Source organism: Symphodus melops (assembly GCF_947650265.1).
Source record: "Symphodus melops genome assembly, chromosome: 16".
NCBI lineage: Eukaryota > Metazoa > Chordata > Actinopteri > Labriformes > Labridae > Symphodus > Symphodus melops.
Window position 1 is genome coordinate 4,176,263 of NC_136706.1, and position 27,558 is coordinate 4,203,820.

The window sequence follows — 27,558 nt, forward strand, 5'->3', positions numbered from 1 at the left end:
CTGTTCTAAAGCACAAACCTAAATGGCTTTTGCCTCCATTTTTAGTGGATGATCAGGACAGTAAAATGATATACACTCGAGAGTCAACAACGTTCACACAGGAAATGCAATGCAGATTAGTTTTATAGTATATACATGCATAAATATAGGAAATCTGAGTGTGGAGGGAAATATAAATAAAATGAGTTGTGCAGAAGTTTAGTGACAATAGGATTCAATGTGAACAGTCACCACCTTGTGAGGCCATGGCTTTTTTTTTTTTTTTTTTTTTATAAATATAATGCCGTTACAGAGCAGCCATTAAAGCCCTTAAGAGTATAATCCCGCGCTACCTACAAACCAACACCAGGTCGAGTTTTCTGCCATTCCATGAAATGATCACGCAGCCGGTTTCCTGTAAAAAGAAACCACTTGGCAATAAGAGAGGTTCGAACTGAGATGGAGGTGTTGTTTTGTTACTTTTAAAGAGAATATCGAAAAAGATTACAGAAAATGTATACATTGGCATAAATCGGGTTTAATCTTTTTTAATGCTTATGACAGCTGTCATTTATATGCACTTAGCATGGAAGGGCAGCCAGTTCAGCTGGACACTGGCGTACTATATATGGACAATACAGACTGCTATTGTGTTATGGTTTTATAGCAACAACATGAACTAGTAGCCTGTTCATCGCAGAGAGAGGACAGGTCACTGTGATGTTGATGTTTGGGGTTGGTAATTGTGTGGGGAATTGTGTTTATTTTTAAAATGATGATTTGTCCAAGCTACTGAAAGCTTGTAATAGTGGGTTGAAAATTGATTTATGATTTATGATAGGCAATATAAGAAGAAAATAAAAAATGAAACTTCTTGACTTGCACCAAAAAAATATTTTTTTCGATGTTTTTTTGGGGTTCAGCTGCACACAATCTGTCAAATCTCATCCTGTCATTACCAACAACTATTTGCTGCTATGTTGATGTGTGATAGAGAAAAACTGATACAGGAATTTTACCACAAGGCTGCGGGTATAATAACATTTCTATCACAAACCTGTGCATTGTTCGTGCAGGTGATGAAGCGGTTTCATGACTTTGTTTTTTCTTCTTCTTGGTTTTCCTCAGCATCTTTTCTACGATATGTCTTGCCAATGAGACCCTTGTCCTCTTGTCTACCCGCAGTCAGGGACATGTGTGAATAAGCAACTCAAAAAGATTTGTGTCCAGAAACTCTGTTAGCAATTTTCAAAGAAGTTCAACTTTAAATGATCACACAAAAAGAGAATCATCCAGAGTGAAATGGAAGGTAATTCTGGATCACAGCAGAGTTAACTCCCATGCATGTGTCTTACTTTTCATGTGATTTAATCATCTTTCCAAAGTGCATTTGTATTTCTTTGCTATGATATATTACATGTAGTCTTTTTCTTTTCTATATGTCATCCGAACTTTCCATTCCACTCCTTTATCTTCCCTAATCCAAGAACGACATCATTTATTAGTCATAGCTTCCAGCTGGAACAGAAAGTAAGAGGAGAGGAAGATGGGACTGTGTTGCATCTTCTGTTGCCTCTGGCTGTTCTCACCACAAAGAATCCTTTCTTTTTCAACCAAGCCAGGCTACATCTCCGCACTCAACAGCAACCTTTAGGACGGATTTTAGTAGATCGTAGAATTGGCATTAACAATGTTAAGACACGTACACGCCACATTTGTGACAAAGTGAAGTGATATTATTGTTGGTGGGTCGCTTCAGGGTTTGATGTCGTCACATTGCACACTGCCCTAAGTGGACCTTTGGCATCTTGCAGAATGAGAGAGCCTCTTTCCCAAGCAATATATTTGAATGGCTTTGTGAAATCATAATTTTTTCATAGATTTATAGCACAGCACCCATTTCCGCTCTGTCAGAGTTCACAGAGGGCAACGAAGATAAATCATGAAGATTTATGTCAATTAAAGATTCCGGTAAGAAGTATTTCAGAACCATAACTTTATTTTTTTGATCTTCTTGGTTTAAGTGAAACGAAGACAAAGAAACATGGATAAAGTTGTAAATGATACTTACTTTTTGTGTTTTAGCTCATTATGTAAATGTGTGTCTTCTCAAAATGTTATTCCTCATTGTACTTGAGTTAAAAGTTGGTTGACAAACAAAGGCTCGATACTTCACCAGAAGCATCTGGTAAACTGTGCGGCTCAACGGGTAAATGTATTTGACAAACTTGGCTGCAGATGCACTTTGCCTGGCAAAGCTGATTCATCAACTGATGCAGCTCACTTTCTCTGAATTTGTGGCATGTCTTGCTTCTCTCTGTTGTCAGAGTACCAGGCTGGCATTAAGTAAATAAATGCAGAAGAAAGTTGGAGATGGCAGAAAGTTGGTCCCGTCCCTTTTCTGGCAGATGGAAGTGCATTGGCTGTGTTTTTAAAAGCTTTAGTGTAAAAAAAAAATAATAATAATAAAAAATCATGCATCAGTGTTTTCTGAAGGCTTAATTTTCCCATCTACATTGAAACGCAAAACTGGCATTTACAAGTCCATCCAGTCTCTTTGGCCGAAACACAGAGGGATGCTTCTGTCAAAGTTATTGACAGATTAATAAGAGCAACCTTTACAATCACAGTAGAAAAGTAGAAAAGATGCTTAGTCAAACTCCCGGAGTTTGAAGTACATTTTCAGTAGGAAACCATGCCAAACATCACATCATTGTCTACATATGTAAATGTGTATGAGGCGTGTGTTCCTCATCATCCTTACATCCTGGGTTTTAGCCGCTGTTGTGAGCTGTGCGGTAAACAATAACCCATTATGAGGCCCCAGCGGCAATTGAACGCTTGCCCTCGGTTTAACTCTACCGCTTGTGGGGAAGAATTATATGTGAAGGGGTGCAGAGTACGGCACAGTCAGCACACCACCGCTTGCCACCAGTACTGCCCCTCCGTCTAGACGTTAGAGCACAATCCATATGGAGATGGTTAAAAAGCTCATTAGCCGGCCTACTTGAAATACAGTTGCAGTGACGCTTGTCCATAAAAACACAAAGTGGAGTGGTTTTCTGCAAGTATTACCCAGGTTGAGGCATCAAACCCCCAGGACTGACAACAATTTGGCCAAGGCCTCCAGTTCACCATACGATGGCTGAAAACGGCACACTTTTCCAAGAAAGGAATAAGTAAAAGAAATTATTTCTTGGAAGATTTCTGGAACTTTTTTGCTTGAGGTAGAGGCCGATCCATCTGGGTGAGGACGAGTGGAAAAATGTCTGGTAAGGTGAGTGGGATATGGCCCATTGGAAGAAAAATTGACGTGGTCTCATTAAAAACATTTCGGGTGAGCAAAGGATTGCTCCAGGGCGAGGAAAGACTGGAGGAAGAAAGTGCAATTCATGCAACAGCCTTTCCAAGTTTGTCACTGTGAAACATTCAGCACTGCATTCACACATTCAACTCACTGAACTGAAACTCAAACCAGCCTTTCTTCACTTGTATAATGGTCAACACATAAAATACACTGAATTTTCAGCAGGCTTTCAGGTTGTAAAATAAACCCATAAAAAATATTTAAAGGTATAACCTCTTTTACTCTTTGAGAGCTGGAGATTAAAGCATGTTCCACACCTACTGTACAGCACAGAGACATCTATACAGCCTTGATTTAAGCTCATTAGGCAACGTGATACCATGGGAGAAAATGTACTGCACGGTGCAATTTTAAAGGTAAGTGAAAAAGGTTTAATAGCAAACAAATAAAGTCCTGATTAACACCCTTTAAGCACAGATGACCAGTGTTGGCATCTTGCACCAGCAGAACACTGGAGTCGGTCGATAGCAAGAAAAGAGCAAAATGCAGGGTAAATCAGTTGTCAGGCCAAACAATGACATTATGAAATCTGGACTTATAGGTGCTCTCCTTTCAGTTACAGGACCATCCATTGGGTGTCCTCCCCTTCTTTCTATCTTAGACCCCAGGCTCTCTCCTCGATGGTCCATCACGCTTAAATAAATAGATCTTTACTTTCATGTATTGATTTCCTGAAATCTGGATGCCCAGGTCCTTGGCTACTGGTCCTTTTGTGACCTCTACTTCCAGGGTTTTGTCCCTGTACATCCTGGTCCCTTAGTTCTTCTTGTCTTTTCAGGTTATGGTCCCCCAAAATCTGTTCCTCCCCTCTTTAATCCAGGACCTTCCAAAGAAGGACCTCTGCTGTCCAGACCTGTTCCAAGAAAATTCTCAGCACCTGATCGAGTCACGCTGGGTCCCACGTTATCATTAATTGGGCCTCTCCTTTCAGGCACTAGTCTCTTGATATGTAGACCTACTTGTCCTCTCCTTTAACACTTGAGATCCTCCGTGCTTGGATGTGTGCCGTAAACTTCAAATGACGACATGCGAGTGTTCTTTCACTGCCATGGAGCTGTCAACTGAAACAATCAACTTTAAAATGATGCCCCTAATGGCTTTACATCCTCCTCAACCAAAACCATAAAGGCAGCAACTTTTTGTGATTCCTATAAAATAAAAATAAAAGTTTAATAACTTGTTTAGAGGTTTTCAGAAAAAGTCAATTCTGTTGTGAAAAGGTGTTAAAATGGCTCTAAAGAGGGATAATGAGATGTTTATTTGATGTCCAAATGTCAAATAATCGTCAAATAATTAGACAAAGTATTGCAGTAAGAGCACAGACTTCTTTACTGACTTTATGGACTCGAGCGTTCAGGGATGAATTGTGTTTGACAGCAGCGACCACAGAGCAGCAGTAACACTGTTAAGGACGAAGGAGAGAAAACCTCAAACATTGCAGATGAAAGATAAAGACAGCAACCTTACACCCTGGTTTAACTGGTTTGAAATTGAAGGTAATGCAGCTGCAGAGCTCGCCTCAGCACAATTTGTTTGATGCAAACACAACACCTGCAGTTTGGAGGTCAGGGTGACCATTTTTAAAACAAGATAAAGAGAGAGAAACATTACACACAGACAGCCGGGTGTTCAGCTGTACTCCCTGCACTAACTCTGATGCAAACTTTGCTACTGAGCTGTGCATGCTGGACGTTAGCAATACTAAATAAAAGGCTGTCATAAGTCAGACAAGCCCTTCATAAGTGCAAATAAAGAAAGTGAACATTCACTTAGATACGCTTTGTGAATATAAATCAAAGCCTCGCACCTATCAAAGTCTTTGGGTTTGTGTGTCGCATTGGCAGGGCATGCTTACATTCATTCCAACAATCAAAGAAAACCCATGAAGCCAATGCTCAAAAAGCAACACATTTGTAAAATGGCGCCAGCGTGCGCCGTGTGTGTGTGTTTTGGGGTGCGTTTGAATAGAACGTAAAGGGTGGAAATGCAAGAATTGTACCTGGAGGCGGAAATGGAAGGCTGTCTGTTTTCGATGCAGGGAGAGTGTGCAGATGTGAGTGTGTGTGTGTGTGTGTGTGTGTGTGTGTGTGTGTGTGTGTGTGTGTGTGTGTGTGTTTTAACTGGAATGAAAGAATTGTTTGAACAGAGCTTTAAAACCAAAATACAAACGTCAAAGAGTTGTAGACCTTAGGCGACTATAACCAAAGAGAAGTATGGCAGGAATGTGTCGAATGTGCTCGGCAAACACGGCTAACAAAATGCAGCGCTCTTTGTAAAGAACATATATATACACCTCCGCTCTTTGGGTGTGTCATAAATAATCAAAGTGCTTTGTGGAGTATGTAAACCGTGTTTTGTAGACGTGCAGTGTTGCGTAAGATGTAATGTATATTTTAGTACTGCCGGGAGAAGGAACATAATGCGTTTAGCGCGATGCTAAAGTCAGTAAGCAGAAAAACACATGCTGCAGCATAAGTAAACAATGCATAATGCTACATTGAGATGAGCAAACAATGGCCACGTGCTGATTTGCGGTCAACAATGCAATGCTGCACCTTAATGTGTCTGGGCCAAACAATGCAAAAGCCGATTATGCAAATTGGGGTTATCGAGGGCACTGCAATGTAACAATGGCACCAAGTTGATTGAGCCGAGCTGTGTGTGCGTGTACGCTAACCATCCCCTTGGGTTTCTGTTTTTTCCCCCACAGATGCCCTTCCCAAAACCCCCTATCCAATGCCCTCTGTTCTGAGGCCTCATTAAAGGGGCTGCTGTCAATTGGAAGGTCAAGGGTCATGGCAGAGGATCAGCTTGATCAATACCCCCCGGCCTGATCAATCAACTTTTCTTTTGGCGTCCACCAATAAGACACCAGCTTGCATCACAACAAAATAGTGAGAGGAGCAAGAATGCCAGAACGAATTAGACCGAGTAAGAAAAAAAAAGAAAAAAAGGGGGAGATTGTAAACAAGGCTGCCTCGCTGAACAGATCCCAGAAGCTGCTTTTTTTTCTCAGTTTGGAATGACATTGTCAAGGACTAGGACATTGATGGGTGGTGTGCGTCATCGTGATGCACCTTTAATGCCCTTGGGTCCCCTCTGTGTTTGCTCCAGACCCTGAGACACCTTCTGTGAGATTTAGATCCGTGGCTGCTTCATGATCAGTTCCTCATGGCACAAACACGCAAAACACCCTAGGCTTTCTTTATCGCTTTTTTTGTAGTAGCTGTAATTTTGAGGAAAAATAAATTAAAAAAAATTAAAAACTGTGCAAACCTAAAGTCTCCCTTTTTTCCCCCCCAGAATGACTCAAACAATTAAAGCTGTACGATTACAAATCATGCCTCCATTTAATTATAAATCACCTCATTTCTTACGTCCAAATTATAAGACACAGCCAGCCTCCTCTCATTCCCTTTAAGCATTTGCAGAGTTAAGAAAATTGAAATGACCCATTAGCTCTGATTATCAAACAGGCTTAATAAATGGCTCATTTTTCAGTATCCTCTCAAATCAAAATTGCACACTGTGTATTTTCAATTGAGTGTCTGCTTCTGTGCCAAGGAATTATTCTCCCTAAGGAATCATTCCAGCCACCAAGTCATCACAAATCATGGAAATGAGATGATGGAATATAGAATAGAGAGGCAGTCAATGCTAAATCATTAAAAATGTACTTTCTTTACCTCAGCTCCAGAGTGACGCCTCACGTGACACTCTCTGGCTGAGAGCCAAGCGTGAAAGCAGCGAGCAGGCCAGGCTTCTTCTTTTAGAGACTCAGGACAATATCCTAACAATGCAGTCATGACACGCAGCAATAAAACAGATTTAAAAGGTTGGTTCTACTTGAGAGAAATCAAGCCCAATAATGTACTTAAAGTGAGGACAGAGTGCCGCTCACAACACTACTTTCAGATCCCTCCTCGTTTTACCTTCAGAGCTGATAAACCACCGGTTGTCTTTCTTTGAAAGAGATGTAACTGTAAATGTATCAACTGGATCAAGAACAAGCAGAAGAAGCAGTCAAACTTTTATCTGCCTGCACAAGGAGGTCAGTAAAAACACTGTGAATCTTAAAATCCTGACAGTTGAAACATTGCGAGTGTGAAGGACCAGGTTGACATTTCCAGAGAAGAATGCGTATCCTTTACTTTTAAAAGTTAGATAAGATGAATGATACCATCTGTGATTTTTTTTTCATGGTTTTAGAGAGAGAGAGAGAGAGAGAGAAAGAGAGAGAGAAGTATCCTGCGATGCTAACTCTTAATGTGCAACATGGCTAGTTCCTCTGGACTCTCTAGTGCACACCATCAACACATAGTGTGACACATAACCCCCCTCTAAATGTGCAAATGATCAATTATAAAACACGATACGAATATTGCCCAGATACTTTGAAGAAGTTCTGAAAGAGATGTCTATTCTTACTTCTCCGTTATTCAAATGGTCTTTTGCATGATGGTACCAATGAAGGCATGCTGCCTGAGCGTACTGCCTGCAGGAGAAACGGCCAGGAAAGAACAAACAGGTCATGAACTGGATTTAAAATTCACTATGTTACAAGTACACGGTATATGTTTTAGCTTAGCGAGCTGTCAACACAGCCCCGGGGACTGTGTGTAACAAGTCATTTGCAGGAAAAGAAGTTTGAAAGGTGAAACAGAAGGTGAACTGATTGAGCGACTGGAAACTGTGCAGACACTACGGTGGGGGGTGTGGGGGGGTAAAAACAGCAACCAAAGGAACAGATTGTAAAATAAGCCAAGACAGAGCAGAGGAGATGATTACTTTCAACTTCTGACATTTGTATTAATTTCCGAGCCAAATAACACAATCCTATTGGTGTGTGCAATGTTACTTGTCAAGCTGTAGGTTCCGTACTGCAAATTAATTGGCGTATAGAGAAGTTATTTCATTGAAAAAGTACTTAACAAAAGCCAGAGTCTTGTCAGGAACACAACCACAATGGTTGTAAAGACCAGCGTCAGCAATCCTGAATATGGCAGTTTAACAAAAGGCCAATTACATCAGTGAAAAAAAAGCCTTGTTTCACTAAACCTCAAATTATATTGGCTTCATTGTAGGGGTAAGATGTTTGTCCTCATCTCGTCATTGTTCTAAGCTGTCTGAAATAGCGTGGCGAGGCTGGATGTTCTCCCCAGATCATGACAACGATGAATAAATAATAACGGTGAGATCAGGGGGACATCGCTGAAGGAGCTATTTATAGCCACAGAGCAAATTTAACCTTGACCTCCTTTTTCACAGTGACTGCCCTCGCCTTCCTCGAGCCAGAAGTCAAACATCATATTTTCACACTTTGGCGTCATCTCATAACTCTGACTTACATATGAAATATTCAAATACTGCTCTGCCTGCTGTAATAGGCAGTGAAATTCCTCATCGGGAGCCTCACACACTGTGTGTGCAGAAAAACCTTGTGAATGAGGATAACAGTCGATACGGATGTGATTTCAGTACTGGTCAACTTCCATGACTCCTGAAAATGTAGTGTCGATACAATACAGTAAGGTATGACGCGATACGGAAAACACTTTTGTCACGTTGGTGTACAAAGTGTTGTTCAAACAATAACTGAACCAAACAATCATCCATGTATTAACAAAGAAGCACAGGCCCACAAAGGACATGAATTGCACAAGATCTTAAAAATATACAACATAAAGACCAGAGAAAAAGAAGAAAAAAAAACATGATCAAGGTGGGCACAAACATCTTTTTGAAATGGTTCCGTTTGTATTGGAGCACTGTGTGTCGTTTACCTGAAGGAGCTCATACTCAGGTAAGCAGTGAGTATGCTACTTAATGCAACGCTCCAAATTTCTGATTTGTGATATCCCTCGAAAAGGTCAATCATCAGGTTATGAGAAAAAACTTGAATGTGGTGCGAGCAAAAAGTTAAATGTTTGGCAAAACTAGCAAAATACAGTTTTTTTTCCTACATGTATTTTTTGAATCAAGTCTTGTTAGAATGGATATCAGGGAGGAGAGAAATGATACAAGAACATCTCCTTATTGTATCATATTCGGCTCTGGGCAGAACCCAACAGTTCTAAAAGTTGCACGGGAAGAAAGAAAGACTCCATCTTTTAGGCCCTTTGTGGAAAAAGACTCGACTCTGAGTCACCGTACGATGTGCGTGCATCTGTATATACGTGTGCCTGCGCAGGTGTGCACAGGGAGCGGAGCAGGCAGGCGAACAGACAGGCGCGCCGGGTGCCTGTGAGGTCAGGGGCTAGGTGGAGTGTTAGCAGGAACGACACCTGACAGCAACTGGGTGGATGCGCCCTGGCAGTTCTGTACATTCATGTCACTACCGATAAAAGTCAGCACCTGCTGAGCAGGAAAAACTACAGTGCCGGTGCCGCGGGGTCCTTCATACAGAACAAGGAGTGGAGGATGAGAACACTTCCTTCCTGCCTGTCCTTCTCTGTCCCTCCGATGCTCACTGAGCAGACAAGCCGGGACAGCTGTGATGGCCGTCAGTTGGGCAGGGGTGAAGGTGCCAACCTTGTCAGTGCCGGAGGTGGGAGCAAAGCTGAACGGCAGCGCCTGATTTGGGCTTGGAAAACCAAACCTGGATGACTCTCTTTTGGTTGTGTAACCGCCAAGGGCAAACGGAAGTCTACAGAACTTTCTCTGTTACTGTAAATGTAGCTCCGCGGGTACATGTGTCTTACTTAGGAAAGCAAAACAACGTCATGAGGTGGAACCTTTTGAACGGCTCAGTGTGGAAGAGGAAACAAACATAAGGACTGACAAATGAAAACTGTTTGGGGAGTTTCATCCAGTGCTGTGGATTCCTCCCACTATCCGAAAAACCTGTGATTAACACAGATTAAAAACTGAAACTGAGCATCCTACTCCTGCGTGGTGTTTCTACATAATGAACATCATGTATAACCCTATGAACATGTGCAATCAAGCCAAATGACCTCTGCTGCTCCTGAAATCTCGGCTTATATCCTCTTTTCTGAAGGAGGGTCCTAACATGGATTACCTGCAGTCTGATAGCATGACAGTGTTTTCAGTTATTAACACTACATATCAGTTAAATGTGTTTCAAAATCAACTTGTTTAAAATTGCTATCACAGCTGCATTCAATTACATGGACACCAAATTCTGTTGCTCAACTATATTGGAGAGACTTGTATCTTAGTGTGAGGCTTTCCTAGTGTCCACTATGCAGCTGATAATAAGCCAGACACTGCCACCTAGTGTTCAAATGCTGGTACACACAGGGACCCCCCCCCCCCCCCCTTTTACAAGAAGCTCATTCTCCTGCTTATTCCTAAAGCATGCACAGAGACAAACCGAAGTAAAAGACATTTGAGGAAGGAAATAGCAAAAAAAGAAATGCATCATTTCAGTGTACACAAGAAAAACGGCCCAACGCACGCCTCCGTCACGTTTCCTCGAGAGAGAGATCTGCAACTTTCCAAAAAAAAAACAAAAAAAACCCAGAATGAAATGGATGAAATTGTCCAATAGGAGTTGTTGTTTTCCCCAAATGCTGCGTTTCTGAATCACAGAAAATTGAGGCCCCAGCTCGCACACGCGTAAGCAAAAACAAACTGAGCATGTCACTGTGGTAATAGCTTGTGGAAAAACGCCACCTTCAGGAGTGGGTGTGGAGGAAGGGATGTTTTATATATATATATAGTGTGTGTGTGTGTGTGTGTGTGGTTGGTGTAGCAGGCAAACTTGGACATGTGCTGCAAATTAGTCTTGGGTAGGAAGCCCTTGTGTTGGAAGGAGTAGAAAAGAGTACGGGTGTTTCTGCTCGACTGCAAACTCCTGCACCTTTGGGGGCTCGCTGACCTCGGGTGCGAAGAGAAGGAGAAGGACAACAGGGCTGCGATGAACACTTGCTCCTTCTCTCACTCGCTCAGTAGAGCCCTGGGGGAACCCTTGCACGCACCTCTCTAAGCAGCCTCTGTATATTCACTCCCCATGTGTGGGTCTTCAATCGCTCTGCCCTCATATAGGGCCTCTTCCCCCTCTTACACACACCCGTCGCTATCGGTGGGCCATAGGGGGCCGCGCCCGCCCGCAGAAATGCTTGTGCCCCCCCCCCCCCCCCCCCCCCACTTGAGGCACAGCTCTTTTTTTTAAACTAATATTATATTATCATAGATGCAAATTATGTTGCATTGCATTCTTTATCAGTAAACCATCAAAAATATAAAGAAACAATGGTGTGATTGTGTTTGAAGGGAATTTACACTGCAACAGCCTATCACGAACTGACTAAAAAGAAAGTTAAACTACGTACGTGATGTAGCCTATGTCACTGTAGCCACTCGACGTTACAGTGGACTTTTGAAAGCTGGATAAGTTTTGTCATGTAAAAGTCATTTTTACTCACTTAATTTGGCCATGGATATCCAGCGCTGCGCTGCTGCCACTCAAAGTACCGGTAGTTTCAAAGTCTGTGTGTGTATGTGTATGTCACATGTCAATGCATATCCCTCTGCTCTGTCTAACTATATTCATAATCAATCAGAAATAAACAATATATTACTCAAAAGCAATGCTTATTAAGATAATAAAACCAATAAAAGAGAGCCGACTGACCTGTATGAAGTCCCATTCAGAGCATGGCTGCGGGAGACTTCTTCTGGACAATAACGTACGTCTTCTTGGAAAACCTTTGAACCAAATCAACAGAACATGTTAGTTCAGATACAACAGCCAAAGTGGTCTAACGACACTGTCAGAGGACAAGGATGACACTTGTTGAGTGTTTGTAAAACTCCAACAGCAATCTGGCAAAACATAGTTAAAATTTAAATAAAGTATATTTGTATACATTCTCCTGTGTCACTATTGAGACACAGTTATCAAAACAGAAGTGTCAAGGTTGTGTGTTTGATTTAAATAAGAACAAAAGAAAACATATACTTATATGTACCGTATACATATATACATTTTTCACGCGACCTCACTTGAGTCCCGTCTGCCTCCTACTCCCACCGTCAGAGAGCATACATAGCTACAATTTGAATTCAGTGTATTTGTATACATTCTCCTGTGTCACTATTGCGCCACAGTTAGTAATGCAGACATGTTGGAGGGAATTAGTAATTGTTTGATTTAAAAAATAAAAATTAAAAAAATGTAAAATACATATTTGTATGCTTACACAGACCTCTCCTGACCCCGCGTCACGCCCACTGGGTCTCTTCCTCTCTTCCGCTACCAGTATAGAGGAACATTTTTGGAAAAAAAAACAACCCATAAACAACCTATACAAATATTTAGTCCTTTTATTTTACTAGTTTCTTTTTAACAGTTTAGATATTATACCCAGTTGGAAAAGTGTGTATTCACTTGTGCTTGTGAACACACACTTTTCCAACTGGGCAAAATATCTAAACTGTTAAAAAAAAACCTAGTAAAATAAATTGTCTGAAAGTCTAAACATACCTCTTGAATCATTGTGATATTGCAATAATTGATAAAACACTGAATAAACACTAGATTGAAAGATTGTTTGTTCTTTTTTAAAAATATTAACACAAATAAAGATTTAAATACACTACTTGTGGGTTTTAACTATGCAAAAATTGATTTTAAATTTAAAAATAAATATTGTGAAGTACTTAAAATGCGATTCATTTCGATTAATTAGAAAGCCCTGAGTTAATTAGTTACATTTTTTAATCAAGTCCCACCTCTAATATATATATTTTTAATATCAACCTTTTTTTAATGACAGTAATCTGTGCATTTTCTTTTGTCTTGTAGTTTTTACTCCTTATTCAATCTGGTGAATAAATCAAAGAACAACTAACTACCTGAATCACTCACTATTGAATGGATTTTGGCTGACTGTCAAACTATGTATATTAAGCACATAGGAAGGACTGTTACAATAGGCTTCACTTAAGCACATCAGTTATATTAATTTATAATAATTCATCGCTCCAAGCTTAGGCTGTCTTTATCTCTTTAAGTCTTAATGTTTACACTGTACCTATTTAAGAATATTGTTAAAGCCCAGACAGACAGACAGACAGACAGACAGACAGACAGACAGACAGACAGATAGATCTCTCACCATTTGGCTGTATTGTTTTTAATCTAAATACAACTAAAACTGCCCAGAAGTAATATTTTTACACAATGTAAATCTAAGCCTCACTCATAAATTACTTGTTAAATTATATACCTAGACAAGCTAAGGCTACTGAGGATCTGTCTGTATCAAACATCCTCCGTAATGAAATAAGATATCAACAAGAGTCTAATTTGTAGTTTTAAAGTCCGATGCATGTTGATGAAGCAGGTCTCGTTTAGCACGTCCTCCATATTGTGTTTCCTTCTCTGAAAACTGCTCTTCAAATGATCCTCCAAAGATTCTCCATTCAGGAGTTGATGGCTTTGGGTATTTTAATAAAGAAAACGGAGAAAAATATTTTTAGAAACAAATAACCTAACATACCACACAAGTGATCGTGCAAGTTCTCAAGGCAACACCCTCTTTTTTTAAAAAAACGGGGCTGCTCTTACATGTATTTGAGGCCCTCGTAGTCACTGTGGAAACCTGTGCTGTGTTTCTCTCAGGGCGGGAGTAGTCCTCATCCAGACTTAAAAACCAGCACACAGGGAGACATTTCTTCTCGAGAAATATTGTAACCATTTGTCTCTTGGTTCATAAAATACATGTATACTAGAGAGATAGATTCTGCACATTCAACTCGACCCCCCCCCCCCCCCCGTCTGAAAAAGTGACTTAGTTCTTCTTGAATAATGAAGAGGTAAGTCTAATCTTTTAATTCACACTCCTGCAAGCAGGACCCTCTCTCAGACACCCATCATTCCTCTGAAATGAAATAAGTGCTGCTTTGTTGACACAGATTGGGAGTTTATTCACACATCACATACTACAGTGGGTAATGTATTCCAAGAAACATTGAACAGCGCTGCCACATATGACACAGGAATAAAACAAACCAAATCAAGAAGAAGAAAGAGAAGACACTGAACCCTTTCTTCGCCGTTATATAAAAATAGTGTTGCTACAAAAGTATAAATTAGGCTTACTAATAAGACAACTGAGATCTGAAGCTACACAGGAATCTGCTGCCAAAGTGCGATAAAAAAGACCAAAAAAACCCAAAACAAACAGAATAAGATCCAACACATTTTTTTTGCATTTTAGCAGAGTATAAAAAGGAAGTAATGCCTGTAAAGTAGGATGAAAGCAACACTAGTTTCTTAACCTGAATTGATAATACAGACTATAATCCAGAGTTCAAACAGAAAGGATCTCCATGTTAGCATTCTTATACCATATGTTTACAATTATCATCTGAATAAGTTAAAATCCTGAAACAAAAGAAAACTTACAGCTGGATAATAACAGTATCTAAGTTGAGTTTTCTATTATATCAAAAAACCTTTTATTTTGAAATGCTACTGTAGAAAATAGAGGTATAATGTTATTGGTGTTCCCTACTGTATCTCTGAAATGAAGGCTCCCCCTTGTGGCATAAAAACAGCAGTTCTTCTGTATTTACATACACATCCTCTGAAAATGGATGATGTCAATCCGCAGACAAAAAAAACGACAAATAAAACCCACCAAACCCATGATGAGCGTCGCTGCTCACCACCTCGAGAGGTTTCTACATCCAGCCTGGGTTGCTCATCTGTCTCAACTCATAAACCAGTGTTTGTCATCAGATGTTATTGAACCATGTGAACTTTATATATCAGTAATCTAATAAAAGCATGCATATCTTAGATATAATTCTCATTAAAATCAACCCCAAACAAAAAGCTAGTTCTGAGTGAAATTAAGTTGACATCAACGCGTCAACAATGGCATTTAGTCCCAGAGTATATTCTATTTAAAATACTTATTTCAAAAGTGTACGAAAAATCCCTTCATTAGTTCAACTGAGCATCACGGCTTGAACAAATGTACAGTATTTTGACTAGATCTTTGACTAAAGCTTCAAATTTGTATCAACAACTGATTTCCAATCTTTAAAGAACAACATGACCTTCAGAGTCCCGAGGTCAAACATCGGACCGGTGCTTTGAAATCAATCAATTTAAAATACAATTTACAGCATTGTCTGTTTGTCTTACCAAAATATAAATGTGACATAAATCCGTTTGAAAACAGCAGAGTACAGATTGATTTCAGGTATGCAGGATGGTCACGTTGAGTCTTTCTTAAAGCAAACAGAAGAAGAGGAAGAACTGATGAACAGTTTGAACCTGGATATTTAAAGCAGCCCAAACATTAAACAACCTTTCAGAACATTTTAAATCAACCTTTACAGAGTAACTTAACACCCTTGGAAAATGTTGTGTTTACTGACCTCTTGTGGTTTAAAGCTGAAGTAGGCAACATTGTTTTATTTGAAGTTTAGTTCAAGTAACATGTTTAGATGCTTGTACGTCAATAACTGACATGATCTTTGTCTGATCTGTGACTGCCCTTTGGATCTACCCTACCGGTCTGAATCAATCAACCAATCAAGGATATGTTGAAATGTCTAGGAAATTCTGGGAGAACAAGTGAGAACTTAAGGAAAATGGTGCGTCTATAGGGTTGCCGGCGGGTGGGCACTTGCTCTGAGTCTTCGTCCTGGTGGTGCTGAGGGTAGACCGGCGTTACAGCGAACACTCTCAGCCACTTTCAACTTTTTCTGGGATGCATACTGATTTTCTGGCAGTGTTTCTGCCCTCTGACTCAGACACACCTAGCTTAGCGGAACGGACAGTTTGTAGTGACAACGGTCGGTGTGTCGTGATGTGTGCTGCGTCATCGGGTGGGAGGGGCTCTTCGCGTGGCGGTGAGAGCGAAAGGTTGTTTTCTTTTCCATTAGAATGTTCATGTTGCTTACTGCCACTTTAATTTCTCACCTGCCCGCAGTGAGGCACAGGTATCGTTTCAGACACGGTGACATCACTGCAGGGTGAAACAGGGCACGTTTCTAAGAATAGAGCAGAAACTTTGCAGGGGGATCAGAGAGGTCCTTCTCATCCGGGTGTTAAGTTACTCACAAAGGAGAGAAAGGCATTCATCAACATAAATACGAATAAAGTGTTTATGAAAGTACGGGAAATCTTAAGCATTTTAGAAGAGAAGACTGGACAAAGTGCGTTCAGATGGACTAAAAATAATCTAATTTCTCTCTTCTGGTCTTTCCCTCGGATGCCCTTTAATGTCCCACGTGCAGTGTTCTGACTTGCTACTTTCTGTGTCCTTAACACTTAACTGTCCCTGTAGATCATCTATGCTCCTACTGGCCGCCCTCGCACAACTGTGAGGTTCACAAAGTTAACACAAGTTAATCTTTAATTTACGGAGACGGACAACAGGAGTCGTCCACCACAAAGGCTGAGACTGAATTGTACGCTTGAAATTGAGGCAGACGTGTTATATGATTGTATCTTAAGTTGAAATTGGGCCTGAAGCTTGCAAACAAAGTAAGATTTAATATATTTCTCTGAATGACGAGTGTTTGATATTTCAATGTGCTATAAAAACAAACATTGTGGTTTCTTGTCTCACACTTCATGTTTGTGCTTGAGGATAGTCATTGTTGAAATAATTCCTGATCCGTTCAATGAACAGATAGATGACTCAAAAAAACAAACAAACAAAAGACATGTTCAGTTCGTTCCTTCTTTCCAAATGATGGGATTTCTGAGTGTAAAACAGTTTCAAATACCACAGATGTCCATGTCCACATCTGACCACTAGAGGTCGCTGTTTCCGTTCATCGATCACAAGTCCCTTTGAGTCAAGAGGAGTGAAAAACAAAAGAGGAAATAAATAAATACAAGCGTTAGAAAAGATGATGAAAAGAAGGCCATTAAGAAGGATAAAAAGGCATGACGTCGGCTCCGACTGAAGGATTTAAGGTGATCGCATGAAAAAAAGACTTAAGGCCCAAAAACAGAGATGACCAACTCGTAACTTGACCGATTAGTACCAAAGGCAACAAACTCAAGTACAGTAAAACTTCCATTCATCCAAGTCATTTGAGGAGGTATCGTCTCGTTTATACTACAATCCATAAAAAAATAAATAACTCGACTTCGTTAGTATGCATGTGATGACTTTCATGAATGTACTGGCAGAATTTGCATCATCCTGAAAAAAACAAAGCAATAATCCCTCAGGGGTGCGTTTTTTTTTTTTCTCTCTCGTTTGTTGGTTTGTTTGTTGCAAATGGCACTAAATGTGTTCGGGGTGGAACGCTTAACGCAAAAGGTCACAGTTCAGCACATACCTCGGCGTTGAGGTCACAGTTTGGTGTGTTTTTTTTCAGTACAGTGAGGAAAAAGAGTTGTGGTGCCATCGTGGGTGCACTCATTCCTGAGAAAATCCCGTTCATTTCACAAACAGAAAAATAAATGTTTCCTTTATAATGACAATAATAATAACAATAACAATAATAATTATAATAATAATAATAATGATGATGATGATGATGATGATGATGATGATGTCCTGTAGGAGCGCTGTGAACTTTGTATTCAGTAAAGTTGGAACATGCCCGAAGGTAAAGCTTATTGCCATAAAGAAATGGAGCTTACAAGAGGAAGACAACGTCTATATTAAGATTGATAAAGGAGGAAAGTATAATAAATTAAATAATATTAGCTTCCCTATGGATACGTCTTCTCTAATTAAGCTTTAAAGAACAAAAATAAAATCTCACACACACATGCACACAGTGAGAAGCAACGCAAGGATTTATGTCATTAGGAATTAAATCCTTGCCTACAAGCTCACCGAAGTGAAGGCTAATAATATTACTGCGTTTTAAGGGGGGGGGGGCAATGCACAGGAAAACAGCGCCCCGGTCTAAAGACAGCTATTAATGAAACGTATAGTGGACTTTGTGGGACGCTGTGAAACTCCTGAATTATTATCGAGCCGGACTACATGGCCTCTAGGTGTCATTAGTGTGTAGTCCGGACAATCAAAGCTGAGTAGTGACTGTGATTTATTCATGCGATGGGTTGGTTTCATTTCCTGTTGGTTGAACCACCTGAATTAAAGTGAAGCTAAATGAAATCATAAAGGCATGTTATGATATGATGCTGCCCATTCTTTAAAAAAACTAAAAAAAAAACTCTCAACCCAAAGTTGTCTTTTTTGTTGATTTGACTTTATGATACTGGCCATTGTGTGCGAACCCGGGCTTCTGATTTTTTGTATCTCTTGGTAGAAATATGTGTCAGTAGAAATTAAATATGCACCTTTTATGTTTGCAAAGCTTCCTGGCGCTTACAGATTGCCATTTAAGAGCAGAATACTCTCGTCTCTGTTGTACGCACACAGTTGCAGAATCATGGGATGAGTGGTGACAGAGGCGTAATGGAGGAAACGAGCTAGCAGTGTGAAAGGTCCGGCGGTGTGTGTGTGTGTTTGTGTGTGTGTGTGTGTGTGTGTGTGTGTGTGTGTTTGTGAAGCTCCCGCTGTTTGCTCACACGCTGTGCTTCTCACACGCTGTGCTTCTCACGCTCCTCCTCTCGGACGCCTCCATGAATTATGAATTCACACACTGGGACGCCTGTGTTTTGTTGTAACGGCTGCAACGTGTCAGAACAGCGGCGTAATGAAGGCACAACTTCGTCACAGCGCCGTTGCGGAAGTTGTGAGCCAAAAGAACAAGACTGCGGATAGAAGCTGAGTGTCTTCCAAAGTGTCCCTGTGCTCAGCCTTAAACTCAGTGTGAGGAGCTCAGAGTCGAGCTGCTACTTGTTCACAGAGAAGTACGTTTGGGCAGTTTAAGCATCCTTGGGGGTCTCTCTACGGTATTCCTGCAGCCCCCTGCGACCCGGCACCAGATAAGCTGATGAGGATATTTGGATTTGAATTGCTCAACTTGCGTTTGCGTCCGCTCGTCGAAATTGAAATTCTAAAAGTTGAATAATTATAGTGAAGTTAAAACAGAGTTGACATTTCTGATGACACATATTCCTGCAGATACACATCTAGCAGCAAAAGAGCCCCTTGAGTTCATGTTGCCTTTGGATGAGTTTTTTTGTTTTTTTTTCCTTTTTCTTTTTATCATTTCGTCAAGGAAAACATCATATCATCATGAATGTTTTATCAGCTGCTTTAAATGAAAAATGCATGCCGAGCAGCGCATGCAAATGATGCACAGCTACATATTTAGGCCACTGAAGCAAACATCGGATTGGATGTTAGGATTTCTCCTGTGGCTCAGTGGGTTGAAATATGTTCTGGTGGTGCATGAAAGGAAATCATAAGCCTGGTTTTAGTTCATTGTCAGAGGTGCATTGGCAGTGAGGATTCACCGCTTGATTTGACGTCATATACCAACTGAAACAGCCGCTCTCAGACGTACGGCTGTATCTCGTCATAATAAGAGGACGTGTTTTCAGAGGTGTATGACAGGAGTTTCAAGCAGGGAAAGCTGACTTTACCTGAATATGTTGCCATCCAGAGAGAATAACAGCATTATAGCCTTTAGGCTGGAGGATTTCAAACTACTGGCCGTGATACAACTGAAACTGATTCCTGCTATTTGCGCGTCCCCGAAACGAGGGAGGCATGACAAACAGGACGATCTTTTGAGAGAAACCGTTCCACCCCGTCTTTTTGTCCACTGTACTTAACAACAGTCCTTTCTCCGTAGAAAATAAGGAATAAGCCGTGTCGTTTTGAGTGTGATTGTTACCTGTACATTGTGGGTTTCCTGTAAGTATTTGTCTGGAGAAGGATAATCATTTCAAACACGTTTCAGTTTACAGTAAGTCTAAACCTACAGTATATAAATAATAGTCTTCAGTCATTGGTTGGAGGTGAAGGTTTGGTTGGTTAGGATTGGTTGGATTTTTTCTTTTCTTTTTTTTTTCAGCCCATGTTGGAGCGAAGGAAAATGAGTTTGTTCATCTCCTCTGTGGTTACCTGCTGCCTCCTCTTCATCGCCAGACTCTGCTCACACACAGTCACGCACTCGCTGCGGATGCCCACGGCGGGCACGGCGAGCAGCCACAGAGCCAGCCGAGCCAGCTTGGGGAACTTTTCACCCACTGCTGAGCTCCAGTACTGGAAGAGGTCAGGTGTGCCTTGGAGAAGAGGTTCGGCCAGGTATCGGAAAATCTCTTGCCTGACTTGGTTCGGACTCTCGCCGTTCCCGGACACCGTGCACGTTGAGGAGACACCCGTTAAGGTGCCGCCATTGTTTCCCCCTCCTTCTATGCGACTTATTTTAGGGGTTGGCGGCCCGTCGGTGTCCCGATCTTCACCACTCGACCCTCCGCTGCCTGTTATGCCTCCATCCCTGTTTTCAGCAGCCATTTCACACGCACGGGAGATGATGTCTTCGTGCTGATAGGCCGGCACTGAACGCAGCTTGAGCTGAGGGTCCAGGATCATGGCCACCTGGTGGGCTCGTTCCACCTATAAACACGGAGACATTTCAATGGAAACTATGCAGCCGTTAAATACCAATACTCCCTTTACAGGGAACTGAAGGTCAATATTATTGTTGATTATTATTGTCCTGGTATCAGTATTATTGCTAATTCTATCAAGGGACGGTTTAACGCCCGTTGGCTTATTTAAAAAGTTCCGGGTGAAAATCAAAACGTTGCAAAGTTTAAACAAAGTTCTTTTTTTCGTCTGATTTGGGTGGTGTAAAAATATTTCAAACTTTTTGCTAAATAAAAAAAGGAAGAACCTTTTTCTGAGATATTGAGGAATTATAAAAGAACAATCATTAATGAATTCATTTTAGCATCATGTTAGCATAATCAAGATTTGTTAAATTCAACCAGCCAGCCTGAGAATGAGCAAAGTCGTTGCCCTTCAATATTATTATTTATGTGATCTGTCTGCTTAATTACTGACATTTTGTTTCTATTTGGCCAGGATTAGCAGATGAAAATTAGCCTTTTGGCTAACTGTGAAATATTGACTTATTAAAACTTTTTTAATATAAATTGTCCCTGTAAGATAAAATAAAAATAATAATAATATGTGCCCTGAAATAAATAAGTTTGCATCATATGTGAAATTGCTCCTCAACGATGCAACGCCACAAAACAGGTTGGACTTTGTGAAGATAGGAAGCTTCAGTGCAGAGATCTCAACACTTTACTAATTTAAAGATTTTAATGTGAGCAAATTACCTTGAAGTTTTCCTTGAGTGCCTCCAGGAAGTAGTGGCAGAGTTTGCTAGCTGTGCCGGTTCCAGCCTCTCCCGCCTTCGATGTGAAAAACTTCTCCAGGCGGAGGTAGACGGGCAGCACCTGCTGTAAGGTCGGCCTCCTCTGGCTGCTCAGCTCCAGAGCCGCCAGACGCAGAGGAGCCAGCAGACAAGCCAGCGTCCCTAACAGATGCTTGTTGAGACCTTGGAGGAGCGGAGCCGTGGCCTTGCTGCGTCCGTAAGCTTCACACACGTGTTCAAAGTGGGCATGGACCTGCAGGAGGGCTTCAGCCATACGATCCCAGCATGGAGGGGTGGGGCATTGTGCGGGGCTGTTCTGTGCGCCGTCCTCTGTTGTGCTTGTGGACGAGTTGGTGCTCTGTTCGTCCCGCAGGGACAGCGTGGAGGAGGAGGCGATTTCTCTGCACGTCGAGAGGAGCTCAGCCAGCTCGTGGAGGCCGCGAGCCTGGAGGCTGCGCTTCCCGAGGACGGCCTGGACAACCGCGCCGAGAGAACAACCGGCGCACCGCAAGCCTATCCTGCCCCGTCCCCCGCCAAGAGGTGACCCGGCAATCCCTGCCGCCCACACTCTGGACTCTGAGACATACACGGTGCGAATGTCTGACATCACAAACTCAGACAGCACGTTCTGCACCCAGTGGTGAACCTGCTCGGGCCCCTCCCTCAGCTCCGCCTCCCTCACGCCGAGCACGTAGCGCTTCAGCCTGGAGCCCTCCACCTGGTAGGCTGTAAGAACGTAGCAGGCGTCTGGACCTGAGGTCTGGGAGTGGCAGGTGACAGCGATGCCCAGAGACGTGTTGGAGCCCAGAGCACACGTGACTTTGACTTTGACTTGGTTGTACATGCGGGGCAGCTGGCGCAGTGCCAAGGCACTCATGTTACCGAAAGCGTCACGGGTGGAGTAGGCTCCGTGACGCGCACCCGTATCCACAAGAGTCTGTGCCAACTTCAGGAAGTCCTTGCTGTTGAGAACGTTTAGCATTCTTAGGTCTGAGCACATTACCCGTAAGAGACGCTCCGCTACCTGCTGTCGCTCCTTCTCCGGCAGGCCGTTATTCTCTGTCAGCACAGAGCGCACCAGGATAGAGAAGCAGAGTGTCACATTCAATCAAACACAAGAAAAACAGATTCTGAGGGACTGATAGCACACAAAGCTGAGCTTCTTTTCTAGACACATTTTAAACATTAAAGCTTCTGTAAGGCTGTTTTTGTTGTTGTTGTTGATCTTGATGCCCCCTGTGGACAAAAGATGAACGTCTCATCTCATATTTATCTCTCATTGTAAATCTTTTCAGTGGGTTTTACCGCACCACATCAGACACCTACCCTGCGACAGCTGTTACGGGCGTCAAAAATGGCGACACAGAAATAGGCAGTGTTGTCGTTTATGGCGCCGTTTGCTTTTGTAGGTTATTTAGAGGCATTCATATTAATTTTAGTATCTTTTAAAACAGAATAAAAAACTACTTACAGGGGCTTTAAAGAGAAATAATTCAAATAATTCCTCAGGAAAAATCCCATCAGTCATTATGATTATGGATAGATGAATAACATGCTTACGGCTGACGGTGTGATTTCTCTGGGTGATGCTTTGAGGCTGGATTTGTAGTTTAACTGAGGGATGGGCCGTGGCCGGGGTCTGAGAACCTCTCCACATAGTCTCTTGAAGACCAGGAGCAGCAGAGGAGGTTTTAGGAGAGTCGCCTTTGGTGTGGTTCTCATTGTCCGCTGAGGAGATACAGAGATGAAACATCAGGCAAGGGGCGAAAAAACAGTGAAAGGTTCTATTACAGAGAGGGGTTTTTTTTAAGTAAAGGAAAATGTTAGAAACTAAATTGAAGACAAATATACATGACTGCATTGGTGTGATTGTGCTTCCAGTAAACAGTGAGCCATGCCGGTTCACAATAACAAAAAGCTGCTACAGAATTTGATGGTCATTCATTTCTCACAAGGGATCAAACACTCATCGAAATGGGCGAAATAAGTCTCTGAGCAAATCAGCTACATTATCAACAAGTCATTTATTATTATTATTTTTATTTTTTTTAATTTCTGAAATGTGGAGAGAGCGCTTCAAACTGCACGCAGACGTTGAAATACAAACATCTGGTGGTTACAGCTGCTCAGATATGATCCATCGGTTTGCTTCCCTTATTCTACTTTTTTTATTCTTCTCGTCTGTGATATCCTATCGTCAGGACTTTCAGCTGTGGTTGCTTTGAATTGGCGTAATCAACACTTACATCCTCACTGATTCATAGTGAATCATCTAACCTGACGACGATGCGTCTCTGGTCTGTAGCAGTGACATGTTGACAACGTATTTGTGCCTTTTAGACAGTGTGCGGCCTTCGTCTGCATTTTATTTCATTATTAAAAACAGTGACGCTTTGGAGCATCGATAGCCTCGCGGTTAGATAACGACGCCGATGTACACAGGCTACAGTCCTGGTTGCAGCTGCTGTGGGTTTGAATCCGACCTCAGCCCTTTGCTGCATGTCATCTCCCCTCCCAACATTGCCCCTCCCTCTCTTCAGCTGTCACGTCCAACGAGAGACAAAAAAAGTCCCAAAACATAACTTTAAAAAGACTATCAGGCGTCTCGGACTTTAAAAAATGTTGTTGGTTTATAGTGTGATTTTCACTACAAACGTATTGTAGCATGTTTAAAAATCTGGTCGCCTGACAACCCTAGTTATATGCATGGTGCACGGAGGCAAAGTTGTATCCAGCAGCCTCAGAACCAGATCTGCAACAACCCTCATTAACACTCCACGTTCCTTCGAACTCTGTTACTAGAATGCTGCCTCATGTGCAATGATTATGTGCCTCTATTTTCATGGAACATTTTTTTCTATGATCAAAAAAAAAAAAAAAAGAGTTTTCACATGCATGGCAGCAGCAACCCACGGTGTGTTCACATTCTGCACTTGTCTTTGTCGAGCTTTAACATGCAGTAGCAGTCGTGGACTCACCGGCGTGGGACTGCATGTGCTCCAGCAGGTTGTTGTAGAACTGGAACTTGATGCCACAGGCACCACAAGTGTAGGGTTCTAAAAAATCACAAGGCCCAGAAGAGTGTTGACTCTTTGTCAGAGCAAGAAAATGAACACACTGCATATCCTGTCCATCTATTATCATCTGATCTGTGCCGTTTCAGCAGCTCTGAATATCACCTCCACCGATTCCACGTTGTTCAATATTTTTTGTTGCTTCTGATATTTGTGGAGCCCGAATTTTAATTCCAATTTTGCAGCAGTTGTTCTGAGAAACTGTGATGCAGCTGTTGTGTTACTGTGCCAGTGATTGCTTCCTGCTGGCCTAGCAGCTTAAGGCGCTGACTGTGTCATAACAACCCTGGTGTGAATGTGGCCAAGAGGCTTCGTTGCACGTCTCACCCTTTCTCCCCAACATTGTCAGGTCTTGCTCCCCGCACTTGTCCAATAAATACAGCATACAATCAACATGCAAGTGATTACATCTTTAAAAGAAGAAAACGCACAGAAAACGGCTTCTCTGAAAAGCAACAAATAATCTTGTTACAGTTTGAGTCTGACTCTGCTTTGATTTTTATACCAAAGCTACATGGAGAAACGGTTAGCACCAAACACTGACAGTAAACTGAATGAGGCATGCCAGAAAATAAAATGGAAAAAATGTAAAGGGGGAGAAGCATGCCAATTTCCTGTTTTTGTACAGGTAGGTGGGGCTGGACTTACTCTGGGATGTAACGAAGGTATTGGCCACCAGAGGGCTCGGAGTTCCTGAGGACAAGCACATAGGGAGGGAGTTAACACTGCAGGCACACGGCGCCTTTTTTCCTCTTTTTTTTTTTTTTTCCCTTGTCTCTTCAATCAGTGTTCTTTGTGTTATCTTGAATACACACAAGCATACATAAACATTGCACTTGTTTGTGTATCCAAGATTTGGCGCTAACATGAGATGCCTTAAAGCATCCGGTTGTACATGTTTTTTATCTTCTCATTTTTCTTTTAATATTGGTGGAGAAGAAAAACCACACACACACACACACACACACACACACACACACACACACACACACACAAACAAATACACACACACACACACACACACACAAAACAAGACCAAGGATTTATCTTTAAGAAATCACGTCCTTTAAGGTTTAAACTTTAAGAAGAACCAAGGTGCATCACTTGGACAGTTTAGGTTTGGTTCGATGGATTTCAATGTCTGAGCCTGCAAAAATAAGAATATGGACTGAAAGAAATCCTCACTTTGAGATTCTAATCTAGCTGATTCAAACACTTTTTTAAACCGGTGAGAAAATCAGGGACAAAACAGAGCAGGCAGAAAACTTTAACAGCCGTGTTCGTTGTGGCAGATTGTCCCCCCCTCATGCAGGACAGCGTAACCAACACTAAGAGGCCGATGAAGGAAATCTGTTTTCATGGCCTTTAATTGCAAAGTCTATTTTTGGGTCACTGCTTTGATTTGTGGCAGCTGTTATCAGAGCCAAAAGGTGATCCAACATGTTATTCAACAAGGTCTCCATTTTCAGGGTCTGAGTGCGGACTGGAATAATAGAGCTCTTAGACTGGAGTTTTATATAGTAACAGTTGATGCAAGGTAGGTCACACAAACCTCTTTACATCCTCTCCGCTCCTCCTCCATCTCCATTTCCAGCCCGGGCAACTGAAAATACTTTTCACCGTTCGAGCAGAAATGATACATTTCCACACAAGCACACAAACGTCCACATAAAGTAAGTGACTCAGTGCTCACCACTTGAATTCTGCGAGCTGTTTGTGTCAACCAGACTAGACTGAATTGCACTTTCCAGCTTCCGCCTGAATGGACTGTCTGTAGGTGAAAAACAAGAGAAGAAATGAGTGCCAACACAATAAAAACACACGGATACTTCACTTTGTAATTCCAACTATGAAACCACAAAACTGTTCAAATGGAACCAAGTCAAAGATCTGCAGGTTATTCCTCTTAACTAGTTTGCAGTGTGCAAATTCCTCTCGCTAACAGCCTCCACGAAAGGATCCCAAACGCTCGTATTACGTTTAAATATGGCTTTAATTTCTCCTCTTCGTTCCATCTTTTTGACCCACTTCTACGATGAGGGTGTGCTACGCTTTAAATAGTTCTTTATGGCAGCGCTCGTCTTAGCACAAAGATGGAGGAGGTGGGGGGGGGGGGGGGGGGGGGGGGGGGGGTTGCCATGAACCACAAAAAAAAAAAAACTTAACTAGTTGGAAGAAAAAAATAAATCCTTCAGGGCATCTAGAGAAGTTTTTGGTGAAGCACAGACGTGGAGAACAATGACATGATGCTGAATAGTAAAACATTTTAAACATTTGATCTTACTTAATAAAGTTAAGGTGAAACGTCCTATTGAGTCCCGATCCCACAGAAACAGAAATGTAAGTCCCAGGCTCCCACTACTCAAATATAATATAGATTATTAGTTTATTAGATTGAAAATGTGTGCATTTAAGACAGTGATCTCTTTTCTGCGCTCTTTTTTCAACAGACATAAAGGGAACTATTAGATCTTTAAGACAGGGGAGTTTTTGCTGACTGGAGTGATTGAGTGGACCTCTTCTGCTTCCTCGCTTATTTGCGGCAGCTTTCAGTTAAAAATACGACTCAGGATGTTTGTTTTTTTTAAGCTTCTTTAATTTTCCACACTAAAATCATTACACATCAGAGATTGTATTCATTCAAAACATGTGGTATTAAATTGTATTCCAAAAGCCTAGTGGTTAATGCGCAAGGCCTGACGTACACTGTTATCCTGATTTCTATGAAAGGTCAAATGTGTCACTGTGTGAGTGTGTGCGGTGGAAAATGTCAGGTTCTTCAGCATGCACTCAATCATATCTTTCTGATGATACCTAACCACGGCCGCACTTTCAGACATCAACAAGAACAATACAGAAATATTCAATTTTGTCGGTGATGGTCCTGTTTGCTTTTTTCAGGTCATAACGAGTCATCAGTGCACTTTCCAGTCCGTT

At 41.6% G+C, this 27,558-nt stretch overlaps 1 protein-coding gene across 5 annotated transcripts in view; it reads right to left on the reverse strand.

Moving 5' to 3' along the window:
- Window positions 1-14,217: 14,217 nt before the first annotated feature.
- znf618 (zinc finger protein 618) overlaps window positions 14,218-27,558 on the reverse strand; it is a 39,902-nt gene continuing 26,561 nt past the window's right edge. For 4 of the 5 annotated variants that reach the window (XM_079363836.1, XM_079363837.1, XM_079363839.1 and 1 more), the window contains 6 exons: window positions 26,315-26,392; window positions 25,270-25,314; window positions 24,526-24,603; window positions 23,108-23,275; window positions 21,510-22,606; window positions 14,218-20,778 (listed from right to left, as the gene is read on the reverse strand). In XM_079363836.1, the coding sequence (XP_079219962.1) occupies window positions 20,230-20,778; window positions 21,510-22,606; window positions 23,108-23,275; window positions 24,526-24,603; window positions 25,270-25,314; window positions 26,315-26,392 (2,015 nt within the window). In that variant the 3' untranslated portion in view covers window positions 14,218-20,229. The remainder of the gene's footprint in view (window positions 20,779-21,509; window positions 22,607-23,107; window positions 23,276-24,525; window positions 24,604-25,269; window positions 25,315-26,314; window positions 26,393-27,558) is intronic. The other variant, XM_079363838.1, reaches the window with a different exon arrangement.